A 13,125-nucleotide genomic window follows, 5' to 3' on the forward strand; every position below is an offset into this window, starting at 1 on the left:
ACTGTCACAATTATCTCTGAGGATGTGGGAGCTTTATCTGCTTCAAACCTTTGCTCTCAGACATTATAAAGTTAATTATAAAATGTGCCAAGGGGGAGGCATGGAGAAACCTTGTTAACCTTTTCTTTCTGTGGTTTTCCCCCCTCATTGCATTTACATTGGCCTTGAAGAACTGGGACATTTTGCAGATGGTTTAGGGTCTATAAATTCCTATTTAAATCATCACGAGCCAAGTATAACAGGTAGCAGTCCAGACCTCTCCAGAAAGGACAAACCCCAGCTAAGCCTGTAAATAATACTCCCGTGCTTCTTAGCATATAAATGCATCCCCGAGCCAGGTACCCTGGAAGGTTTATTCACATTTTCCTATTGTTGCTCTGTGCAGTGCACTGGATATGCACCCTATGACTCTGCAATATTTTTTTTAGTGCTACTCCTCAGTGAATAGCGCAAAGCAACAGGGTAAAGGAAGGTGATATTTCCTTCACTGCTCCCCTTGGGTGGCTGGCAGCCAGCCACGGGGCTGGCCATCCCTGCCAGTGGCCACCAGCAGCCGCACAGGGCAGAGGCCAAAGAGGCTGTTGTCAGTCGCGACAAAGCAAGAGGGAATTGCCTGCTTGAGCTCAGGCTGGTGTAGGAGTTGAGGGGTGACCAAGAAGGGCAATGCTATGATTTCTTCACCGATGGGAAGCATGTGGCCGTGGTGCAGCACGGAGCACAACAGGGCAGCGTTGTGCTGTGCCCGACCCCAGGGAATGGGGCACTCGTCACTGCCGCTGCGGCAGGAGATGGGCTGAGACAGGCACTGACGACACCAACTGTGTGTCTGAGCAAATCATAGCGTCCCCGGCCCCTCAGTCCCTGTGGGGAAGACAATGCTGTCTTCCTCTGGCCATGTTATGTGAGTTAATGAATAAAGGCTCTGTGCATTGTATTTCTGGTGAAGAATTCTCTACACCTATTAACTGTTTTACTTAAGAGTGAATGAATCTGCACCTTACATTTATTAATTTTTTTTTCCTGAGAAATTCAAGAATCCTTTCCAGGCTTGTTTATTTTTTATAGCTTTTTAATATCTTTTTTCCATCCCCACCTGCCAGCTCTGCATCATGGTCCATCTCTGGGTGAGTCAAAGAGTGTTAAATGTATATAGCTCCCTCCAGAGTTTCCCAGTGAGATTCAGTGAAGCTCTTGCCATGAGGGATGCCTAGCCCTTCTCCTCCCACAAGCCCCCCAAAACAGGGATTTATTATTCAATGCCGTCTGCTCTTGGCTGAGGCTTGACAAAAGAAGCCATAGGTTGGAAGTCATTCACAGACATTGAGAAAGATGTAGCTCTGCCAATGCAGAACAACATTTTACAGGTGACCATCCATGGCAGTTGAAGTTACCTGGAGGAGAGCAGACTCTGAATGTTAACAAAGGTTTGTTTTTATTTTTAATACTGTACATTCACTAACAGTTTTGCAGTAGTCTTGTGCCTAAACATATAAGCTACCCTAGGAAGCTGTTAGGGCATACGCATTCCCATAGCTCCATAAAATACACCCCTGAAACTGAAATAAAGAGCAGGTGGTTCTGCAGAGTAAATGTCAGTTGTAAATGCACATACTCAGCACTTTCAGGTCACCCAGTATTTTCAGCTCTGCAAACACTGTATCCCTTGGTATTACCTCTCTGAGACTGAGCTTCAGAAGCAGCATGGCTGTGGCTTATGGACACAGCTTTCTGGGGACCAGAGTATCTCGCCAGAGGATTGCTTTCTTCAGACAAACAGTATTTTCAGAGCTGTTGGCTTATTAATCTTTGGTTTCCTGGCCTGCTGCCCTCATGTGTGGTTGCCTATCCTTGCTAGTCTGGCAAGGGGAAGAGAAAATATTTGGCCTTTGGGGGCTAGGCAACTCGTTGCCCTGTACCGCTGACAGGAGTGCATGATTCTGAGTTCAAGCATTCTGTACCTGCTTTGCACAGGAATGAATATTACACAAGGTGCCAGGGAAGTGAAGCGTAGCTAATGTGAAAACACCTTGGTCTGGTTCCCAGTTACCCTGCCGTTGCGTTAGTATTTACAGTGCCATGAACACAGCGCTCCTGAGTCAGAATAGGAACAGCCTATATTCACTTTGAATGCATAAATCGGGCCACATAGTTCTGCTGGAATTACAGGCTATTTGCAATCATTTGTCTCCCTCCATGAGCATTACCCAGCAGGTATTCAGTAATTATTTGATAATAAAAATTATAGGCATTTTTACATTGCTGCTCCTCTGCAGGAGCTGAAGATTACCCAGCAATTTTTACATGAGCTGAGAATTTAAGCCTGATGCCCTGGCCGGCATCCAGGCTGGGAGACTCGATGGCCCGTCCAGCTCCCACCGGCGTTTCTCACGGGCTGTGTCCCTCCCGGGGCAGTGCGCTGGGAAAGGCCGTGCTGCTGGGCTCCGGAGATCCCTGACCCACGGGTGGCAGCAGGAATCCCTCCACAGAAAACGTGCTCAGGACTTGGATACTGTGATAAGGCCCCTCGGGAGCCGCAGGGAGGAAAGAGGCAGTATGAATGAAATCTGTCGCTGTGCCCCGTTGGTCTGATGAATGGTAAAAGCTCAGGATAATTTACATATTATTATTAAAATTTTCCAACACCTGTGTAAAAGTACTCTGAAATTGCTTTGGTTTTACTCCCTCTCTCAAAAAAACACTCTCAAAATACTCCAGAAGAAATGAAGGAGATTAGGACTAGACATTAGAGGTACATAGCTGAAAACTGAGTTTGTTACAAGTAGATTACCCGTACCATCATCCTTCTGGGTTTCACTGGACTGGGTCTGAAAAGAGTATGTCCTGCTTTGTAAGGGCAACTTCTTGCAAAATTATTCCTTTCTCTCTAGCATCATTATAAAGGACAAAATTTTTGCCTATGCATTTGATAATTTATGTATTTGTAAATATAGTAAAACTACAGTGGTTTGGACATTTACCGAGAATGACTGGTTTGGGGAATTCGAGAAACAAAAAAGAGATAAAAACATCAGCTAGAAAAAGGAGTGCCTGCATTACGAATGGACTTTGTTATTTTAATCTTGGCAACCATCATTAAACTTTAATTCTTTATGCACCCATGACAGATAAGTTTGTCCCCCTTTGTGTTAAAGATGTTATGCGTTATTTTTGACAAAGTAATAAAACCGCTGCACTGAGACCTCACCCCAGCGCGCTAAAGCCTCCACTCAGCAAATATGTGCCTGCAGAATCAGGCCTCCACTTCCCCATGCTGCACTCAGCAGGATCACCCCTGTGATCTTGGAGATGAGCTTTTTTACCCTACAGTTTCCCTTTACACAGTGAAACAGCCAGTTTCACTAAGAAAAGTGAGTTTGCCGGGTCCTGGGGTTCTGCTGGGGGCATGCATGTATTTTGATTTCTTTGCCTCATTTGCAAAAACTGAGCTTAGTTTTTCAGTCTGGAAAAAGGCACTGAGCTCCAGCCCCCGGCGCCAGCCCCCGGGTGAGCTGCTGGCCCCTCAGAGCGGGGCGGCCGCCCCCTCCCTGCTGCCCACAGACCCCGGCCCCACAGCACCCGGCCCCGCACCACGCTCCGAGGGCGGTGAGTGAACAGGGAGGTTCACCAATATAGACAAGGAGATGCGTTGTTTTGTCCTAGGCATGTCTGAGTCGGGATTTGTGTTTAGCTCCATGCCAAGAGCTGGTTACAAGCCCTTCATCTGCTGCGGCTCTGTCTGCCGGGTCATGGGGAGGGAAGGGAAATGGCTGGCACCACTGCGAGGGCCCCAGGTGGGCACACTTCAGAGTCACCTTCAGAGGGTCCTACAGTTTTCAGCGAGGGATGTTAAGGGGTTTTTTAAGGCTTTAGGCTCTGCAGGGGACGCACTGGTGTCTCTCAGTGGCCCCGGCAGCAGAGGATGAAGATGAAGGAGGACTGTGGGGTCTGAGGGAGCCGTGGCAGGAAGGCCTGGCAGTGGGGATGAGCCCTGCCGAGGAGAGCTGGCTGAGCCCCGCAGCTCGGGGTAGCTGGGGCCGCCTCACTGCCATGGGGGACACCCGCCCTGGCCCGCCGCGGGGCCTCTGAGGCGCAGAGCATCCCTCCAGGGCTATGGCGCCCCACGCCCAGAGATGCCACCCGGGCCAGGCCCCGGGGGAGAAGAGGTGGGCCCTGAGGCCAAAGTGCCGGCCGCGGCTGGGGGTGCCGGCCCCATGGCGGGGGTGCCGTCGACCGGCCGTCGCGGCGGGGCAGCCTTCCTCCTCCTCCTCCTCCGCCTCCGCCTCCCCCCGCGTGTGCGGTGCGGCCGCATGTGGGGCGCAGGCGGCGGAGTCTCCACCTCTTCTGGCAACTGGAACCTGTGGCTGCCAAGCTCCATTAGAGCCATCAGCAGTCGGGGGGAAGCTCTCCACGGCGAGGGCGGGCTGGGTTCTGGTGGGGTTTTAAAAAAAGACATATTTTACTTCTCCCCCCCGACACGTTCGGCAGACGCGGGGCTGAGCAGAGACACCGCTCCGGACACCCCCCGCGGGCCGAGGCCGGGTCCCGCCGCCGCGGGCACCGGAGCGCCGGAGGCGGCCCATGGCCGCGCCGCCCCGCTGAGCCCGCGGGCACCGGCGGCCGTCCGCCCCTCCTGCCGCCGCCGGGCGAGGAAACACAGCGGCCACCATGCTCCGGTGCTGGTGCCTCGCCGGGCTGCTCCTAGGTAGGTGGCACCGGCGGCCGCTCCGCTCCGGGGCGGGTGGTGGGGAGCGGGAGCGGGTGCCGGAGTCGGGGTGGCCCCCTCAGGGGGCTCCCCGCCACCCCCCCTCTTCCCCCGGGCGCTGTGGAGGAGCAGGAGGAGGCTGCAGGGAACTGGGGTGCAAGGGGGCTGTGCGGAGGGTGCGGAGGAAGGGCCAGGAGGGCGCAAAGAGGGCGCGGGGCAATGGCCAGCGGGGAGCGGGGGCTCCAGGGAGCGTGCGGGGAGGCTGCGGGGCGGCTCTCCGTGGGGCCGGCTCGGGGGTCCCCCGGCGGTCCCCGCCGCCCCCGGCCCTGCTGGCCAGGAGGGCCCCGGAGCCCCACCGGCTCGCCCCCTGCCCCGCTGTCCCCTCGGTGCCCGCCCGGCCCGGGAAAGGTTCCCCGCCGAGCGCACCCGCGGTGCCCGGGCGGGGCGTCCGCGCTGTCCCGCACCGCCCGCCGCCGCTTGCCTGCGGAGGGGAGGGACGGGGAGAGCCCCGGAGGGAGCCCGTAGCCCCGGCAATGCTGCCGAAGCGGGGGGGAGGGGGGCAACCGCTCCCCGCCGAGGGGCTTCCCCGCAGCCTTTCCCGTCCCCGCTCCGGAGCGGCCGGTGGAGCCGCCAGCAGGGCTGGAGTCCGGCGGGGGCTCCCCGGGCGGTGTCGGGCTGCGGCTCAGCCTCTGCCCCCCGCCCGAGGCTGCTGGGGCGGTGGGGTCGCTGTCACCCCCATCCTCTGCCGGACTTTCCCCGTTGCGGGTCGCTCCTGCCGGGGGGGGAGCGGGGGGCGGGCAGGGCGAGCACTTGGGCTGGGTTTAGATCCAGAAGCGTTTCATTGGGAATTATCCATGGGAGGATCCAGCACCTGCCCCGCCAAGGGACGGCTTCACAGGTCGTCTCCTGCTCCGGGGCCGCGCCAACGAGCCCCAGCTGCGCGGACGGACCCCGCAGCAGCGCGGGCTGCATCTTTGCGGCTCCTTTTCAGAAAGGCGTCCCTCAACCCCACACTTCTTGGAACGGTTTTAGAAGAAAACGCTCTGTCTTAAGGGACCATATGAGAGAACAAAGACAACTGTGCTGTGAAAAAAGGCAAAATGATGTCTGTTTACGACAAGGAGCAGAGCCTGAGGCTCCTCCATCCTTGGAGAGAGTCTTTTCCTAGGAAAGGCAAGGGGGGACCCCCAGCTGAGACCCCACACCCTGAGCAGAAGGGGCAGGTGAAGGGAAGGTGGGAGGGTGCCCAGGCACCCCCTACGGTCTGGGCACTGGAAATCCAGACACCTGGGTTCCTGCTGCCAGCGTCCTTTCTGCCACTTAGATTACTCACCTGAGGTTTGGGGCAGCAAAGCACCGTGCTGACTTGTCTCTCCAGCTCAGGGTTTCGTTTAGTGATCATTGCGAGAGAATTGTTAGTGACAGCCACCAGACATTACTTGTGTTAAGAGTAAAGGTCCAGACTGCAGGAAGAAATCTCTAGGCAAGGTACTTCTTGGTATCTTTTCTGTTACTTTGCTGTTCTCCTTATGTGGCGTCTTTGTCATATGTTGTTCCTCAAAGATAAGGCTTAACAGGATAAGAAATATATGTTTTCTTTCTCAGGTTGCTCTGCTCAGAGGTCTGTTACACTGCGTTATGTAAGGTTATTCACTTAAGTCTAATTAGAATACTTATTTCTTGAATCTAATTTCAACCCTGTGTTTCTTCCATCTGATGTCAGTGAGAGAATTTCCATTGACTTCAGTAAGAACAGAAGCTGGACCTTAAAACTTATATTTAAATAGCTAAGTCAGATCCAGAGCTCAGTGAAATCAAACCAAGGTTTGCCAGTGACTTCACCGTGAGCAAGACTGGCATGCTGTATTTTGCCTAAAACCGACCATCAGCACGAGCGTGACACCAGTGCATAATTAGTTGAAAAAGCACTTTAGTTAGGTAACTGGATCTGATTTTGGAGTCTCCTCCAGCAAAGAATCACTCATTCCTGGAAATGTCCCCAGAGACTTACTGAGTTTTACCTAAGCTTTCATTAAAGTCTTTACATTCCAATAACACCACGCTGATATTTTTCATGTGTAGCTCCTCTGACATGGCTTTAACATAAAAGATCTATTCTTATTTTTAAGGTTGAAAATTACAGTGTTGGGGTAGGACAAGATCAGCAATTGCATTCAATTACAAGATTAGGAAGAGAATCCCATAAATGATAGTAGTTCATTCAATACAGAGAGGAGTGTGTTTACACATGCAAGTATATGTGCTGATGATCAAATTAACATCATTGTTGTTGATTCAGATATGTGTTTGGGCAATGTTTACCTAGCTAATTTATTTTTACCAAGTTGGTGGATTTTATTCTTCATTTTTCAAGCTGGCCAAAAAATCAACAACTAATGTATTCTACTGGATCGTGTGATACAACTCTATTTGTTCTTTCCATAATTATAGGTTAGCCATGTTTCAAAGAATATGGATATAGATAAAAACAGGCCTGAGATGTAAAAAAAGCACAAGTGAAAAAATATCGTGTGGTTTCTATATTTTCCCCACAAGCACAAATTGTTGAGTAAGGAGATTTTCAAAAGCCAGAAATTGCTGTGAAGAAAACCAAAGCTGGAATCCAATGCTAGGGGAGGCTGCATCTGGCAGAACAAAGTTTGGAAAGAGATTTTGCTTTCAATGGGATCCTGTGTTTCCCCACAACATAGCATATGTCATCTATAAAGACAGTGCTTTCATGCATGAGATCCCATTGCTGCTAAAATCAACCTCAGAATTCGGAAGCACCTATGCAATGCTCTTACACAATTCATTTGCTTTTCTTATTTATTTGCCAAGGAAGGTAAAGCTATGAAAACAGAGAGTTTCTAACTTCATGATTTTAAGATGGTGCATCTCACATACAATAATACAAAGACACTGGCAGTGAGAAAGAGAGAATTTTAATACATAACCCTTCTTCTGTAGGCTACCAGTGCTGCCAGAAACTGAAAATATGATTCATAGAACAGCTCCATCTCTACCTAGTTTAAATTGTGTAAAACCTGAGAGGTTAGTAAGTCTGCACTCTGTGGTTTTATTTTCTTTAAGGATTTAAGAGGTCTCATGCTCTAAAATGCAAAATTAGGAAAGGTCTGCTTCTGTGCATTAGAAAAGAAACTCTGATGCCTATTTGAAATGCCGAAGCTCCAGAGTGTTAAGTGATAAAAGGGTTGAAATCCATCATTATTTTTGAGGTTTTGCAGGGTGATGGTGTGATAATCATGTCTTTCATATGATGTTTTCTCATTTCCAGTGAATAGCTTATTAAATCATCACAGCTTGAGTTCAGCTGAAGCTGAGAGTGCAGCAGTGGAGCTCAGCATGGTTAGAGAGACACTGGGATTGGTGCAGCAGCGGCTCCCCACTTACAGCCGGTGTGATGGTACATACACCAACAGGAAAAGGCTCACCCCCAGCGTCTGAAGAGATTTGATTGAGTGTAGTTTTGAAAATAATGCTTTAAACTTGAGTGTACCCCTTTGGTCGACCACTGAAAAAGTCCCCTGCAGTTTCTGCTGGGTTAATAAGAAACACTGACAAATGTGTGACATTTTGGCCTTGTGTAAGTCAAGACAGAGACCTTCGGAAGTGGGTGATCACCCTGCGCTCTGAGATCAGTGTGTGTGCCAGCCTCCCCACAGAGACAGTTGGATTCACCCTCTTCACATTCTTACAGCACCCACGGCTGCTGGGCACTGGCAGGTCTAAATGGCTTTTAGGTGTCTCTGTGCCCCATGTCGATACAGAAATACAATGACATCTTAGTTTTAAAACTTTTCAAAGAAGCTTTTTCAGAGAAAAAAATCATTTTTCCCAGTTAGACTCCCTGGAAAAGACAGATGAAAATAAAAATGACAGCAAAGTTTTGTTGAAAAAAAAGCTCTTGAGTTTTGTTAGTTTTGAGTAGCGCGAGTCCCGTTATTAGATTATGCAGCGTGTAGGTTGAATGTCAACTTTGATTTTAGCATCTGTCGGCAGCATTTAAGAGAACTGGAACACATCAAAACTTGGCTAATGTTGACAGGCAAAACAGTAGACTGAAATTTCAGGCTATCTAGAAACCACACCCAGACCCCAAAACACATGTTAGAAGTAACTTTAATTCTGTGCTTCAGCTGAACAAGTAACCTTTTTCTGTGGTCACTTGTGATTCTAAGTCAAACATGTGCTTATTTCTGGTGTGGGCTGTGTATCAGTTTACCACCTTCCTGCAGAGATTTTTTTCTGAGGATGCCTCCCGCTACAACTGCTTTGAATGCCCTTCTCATCCTTGGCTTCCCAGAGCCAAGCAGCCTCAGACTATTAGATCCTGTTAGATCCTATTTTTATTAGTAAAAACCGTATTGTTTCAGCAGCACCAAGAGACCTGTTGTGTTAGGTGCTAAGTAGAGGACAGAAGGATTGTTCTTGCTTTAGTGGGTATATAATTTAGTTTCCTGGGCTTGGATTTTCAGCGGCGCGTACCTGGTGTTGCAGGGACCGAGCGGGATCCCCGCTGTGCCCAGCAGGTCAGTGCCTCTCGCAGTCACTGGTGTCAATGTGCACCTGAACCCCTTTCTGCCTCCAGCCCCCGTTTCTGCCCCGGCGCAGGGCTGGACAACGTGTGTGCCCGGGAGAGAGCTCTGTCCCGTGGCAGCGGGGACTGAGAGGCCGCTGAGCGCATCCCCCTGACTCCCTGCCCGGCGCGGGCTGTTCCTGCTCTAAGGCTCTGCTCAGCCCCTCAGAATCCTGCCAAGCGAGTGGGCTTACGCTGCCCACTCCACTGTGCCTCAAAAAGTTCACCCTGACACACAAGCCGCATTTTTTCCTCTCTTCATTCACTCCCAACAGAACCTCTTTATTCACTGCGAGAAATTCCTTCCCTTCCTTGGTGTTTGTGCTTTGTGAATATTTATAGACTGTTATCATGTCTATCTCACCCCGGCTGTCCCTCAACCAGGCTACGTGCTCTTTTAATCTTGCTTCGTAACCCAATCTCTCCCACCCCCGCATCATTTTTTTGTTGTTCTGCTCTTGACTCCCGCCAGTTCCAGTTGCTCATTTTGCTTTGGATAAATGCTATATTTATGTTAATGGGCTGTGGTGGGTGGTCGTCTCTGCACTCATGGTCCATGGGAGTGATTTAGATGTTCAAATTGAGGTTGGCATTTTATAGCCAAGCCATGGTCTGATTACTGGTTCCGCTCTTCAAAGCACTCCAGGAAAAAATATGCTTAGCCATCACTATTAAAAAGGGCCACGATAGCCACTAATAAAATGTCTGTGCAGGGGTTCAAGGGAATTGCCAAAACTACACGGGTGCTTTATACATTCAAAATGACGATGTGCCATTAATTTCAAAACCATGTGCTGTATTTTCTAATGAGTTTCCATCTCATCTAAATGGAGGAAGATAGAGGTAATACTTCCCATTTGTTAAGAATATGAATTCCAGTTAGAGTTTATCTGAGTCACGGTTGTACCCCGGGGTGTTGTTCAGCTTGGCCTGGGTTGGTTTGCTCTCATTTCTGAAAATAAATATTTTCCCCCAAGTGTTCTCACCAATCTGCATACCCAGGGGATTAGAGGTCATCTCATTGTGGTCTCACCTATCTCACCAAATTATAATTTAAACTTTCACCAGTGTTCAAGTAAAAGAGCTCTGGCATCTTTCCTTCAGTTTCCTTTGCTTTTTGGTTATCTGTTCCCCTGTGCCAAACTTCTGCGACAATACCAGAGTTTAACACAAGGCAGGATGTGTTAGTGTAGCCTGAACCCATTTGGTTTTTCAGTGCTTGTCGATGCCAAAAGCAAGAAGGTGCATAGCAGTTACCCCATTAGTTCTTACCTCTCCTCGTTAACTGCCCCTCTGCTGGAGGGGTGTGTGGAGGTGGTGTGTGGGGAGGGGAGCCCTGGGACTCCTCTGATTCCCAAGTGCCTTAAAAACCTGCAACCAACTCACCACAAGTCCTTTGCTGTTTTAATTGTAGACATGAGACAAATTAGGCAATGATCACAGCCTCAGAATAAAGCCAGGCTAAAGCCACAGAACATGGTGCCTGAACATGCTGGCCAATGTGTTGAAAGTATGTACTGAAACTGTGTTTTGAAAATGTCTCTGAAATCCTGAGCTGCTTGGGAATTTTGAGTTAGCTGAGTCCTCTCTCAGGATCTGCAGCATTTCATATCTGGTGATGCTGCGTTTGCACAGGAAGCTCCAGGTGATGCTCTACAGTGATAGCTAACGTGGTACATTTATTGGGCCACCCTTAAAAGAATAGCTCAGAAACATCTAGTGAATTCAAAACATTTTACAAATAGCATGAACTGAGCATCAGACTGGTGAAACAGCTATATGTAATTATACTCCTTTTACAGAAAAATAAGGGAAGGGACGAATAATAGAAATACTTTTCCAGAAGCCAGACAGTGCTCCAGTGAAAGTGCTGGCATCCTCCCTCAGCCACTTGACCACATTCTGGCTTCGATTCAGGGAGGCATTACTAATCAGGAAAAATGCTCATGCACTGGCTTAATTTCAAGCACATGCTTAAGTTTCACTGAAACCAATTAGACTTAAGCATGTGCTTAAGTCCCGTACTGAACTAGGTTCAGTTTGCCGATACGCAACATGAAAAGTTCTGCTGTGATACAGTTTTCCACCCCCAGTGGGCTATATGTGAGTTTTATAACTTATAATATTATAATGTAGAATGTATCTCTTCCCACATAATTGTTCTTTTGGGAATGCCTTATTCTGAGTGAATTAAAGCATCAATATCTTAATCTCCACACAAATGCAAGAAAAACTGAATTGTTAAATACAAACATTGTCTTTGCTTTTAAAAGAATGTTTATTCTTGTGGTGGCTAACCCAAAACCCATTCTGTGTGCTCTCAGGAGCGAAAAATGCTAAAGAAACACTATTTTGCTCTGTTAATGAAGTCTGTGTGGATAAGTATAATTTGCTTATGCAGAATATATTGATATATTTCTTATCGTCCATTTCATTCCAGTCTGAACATTCCTCAGAAAATATCAAAGGTTTTATGTCATCTCTAAATGAAGAAATGTGTAATGCTCCATGACTTCAGGCACTGATCTTATCCCTGTGAATGGGTGACTAACTGAAACATTAGAATTATAAATGGGAATAATAAATTCTGGCCATAGGAGGCAATAACATGTAACAGCTTAAGCAATCTAGCTCTGGAGAAGAGTTGATCTACAGTAACTAATTTGGTGCAAACTGTAATGTATGCATTTTCTCCTCCATTTGCAAAGAAACAGATGTGTGACTCAACTTTGCTTTTTTCCAAAGTCAATCTGCTTGGAGGAACACAAACAAGATCTGTTTCCAACAGGGCATATTCCAGTATTTCTGTCCCAGTTGGTGTTTTTTTCCTTTGAAGGTGCGAAGTGGGTCTGACTATGGAGCACACAGCAGCCAGGCTCTCATTTTCAGGCTTGGCCCTGGCCTAGAAATCTTTCATCTTAATTTTACCAAAAATTCACTTTGCGAAGAATTTCCAGTTCTGCTTTTCTATCATTTGATGCTGTGGGTCTGATTTTTCTGGAAGCCCTTGTACAGATTAGTGTGAGGAGCAGCTGGTCAGTGTGTGCTGCTGTCTCGAGGCTTGATCCAGCTCCCGCTGGTTCCAGCATCGGCCGCTGTTCCCGGTTCCTGGCATCCCTTCTGCAGCCCCATCGCTCCGGGACCTGGAGCCGGCGCTTTGGATGCAGCAGGCACCGGAAAGCTGGAAAAAGATACTGTTTTGTCTAGTGCTGTTCTGGGGAGCTCTCTGGAAAGGCTTGTGGTTAATCGATACAGACAGGCGGGATAATGAGTGCGTGGAGGAGATCACAGTTGGGGATTCTTTTTAGATTTTCCTATGAATGAGTATTTTTGTCTTGAAGATGAATTGTGAATAATTCCTTCCTCCTGCCCAAGAAGTCTATAGAGCAGTTAATTTGTGTCTATCGTGATGGGGAGAGGAGCTGCTCTGATGTGCTTCACCAGGGGCTGAGTTGCAGAGTGACACATGAGTGACAGCCACTTTATGCTGCTCTTGGAACAGAGATGTGCCCTAACTACAGATTTTGGGTCTGGAATTGAACTTTTCCTGCTTGAAAGGATGTTTGGATCTGGTGGGGCTGGGCTGGAGTATTTGAGAGAGAAAAGCAGCCACAAAATTTGGACACAAGCCAATAGCTTTTGGTTTGAGGATACATCCAGCTTGGAGTCTTGTGTACAGTTAAGTAAGGCAAAATCCCTAGGAATTCCCATCATGTCAAATATTTACATTCTGGGGGCTTTTTTTTTTTTTTTTTTTTTCCCCTGCCGTCTCATCCTGATTTTAAAAATTCCCTTTTCTTTTGGATGGGTCAAAATTTAGGGA

At 48.5% G+C, this 13,125-nt stretch overlaps 1 protein-coding gene across 1 annotated transcript in view; it reads left to right on the plus strand.

The window, feature by feature from the left end:
* The first annotated feature begins 4,383 nt into the window (after positions 1–4,383).
* Positions 4,384–13,125, plus strand: part of APCDD1L (adenomatosis polyposis coli down-regulated 1-like) — a 17,106-nt gene continuing 8,364 nt past the window's right edge. Inside the window, exon 1 of the mRNA XM_014956038.1 lies at positions 4,384–4,702. Coding sequence (XP_014811524.1) covers positions 4,666–4,702 — 37 coding nt within the window. The 5' untranslated portion in view covers positions 4,384–4,665. The remainder of the gene's footprint in view (positions 4,703–13,125) is intronic.

This window comes from Calidris pugnax, unplaced genomic scaffold (genome assembly GCF_001431845.1).
Source record: "Calidris pugnax isolate Ruff unplaced genomic scaffold, ASM143184v1 scaffold50, whole genome shotgun sequence".
Lineage (NCBI taxonomy): Eukaryota > Metazoa > Chordata > Aves > Charadriiformes > Scolopacidae > Calidris > Calidris pugnax.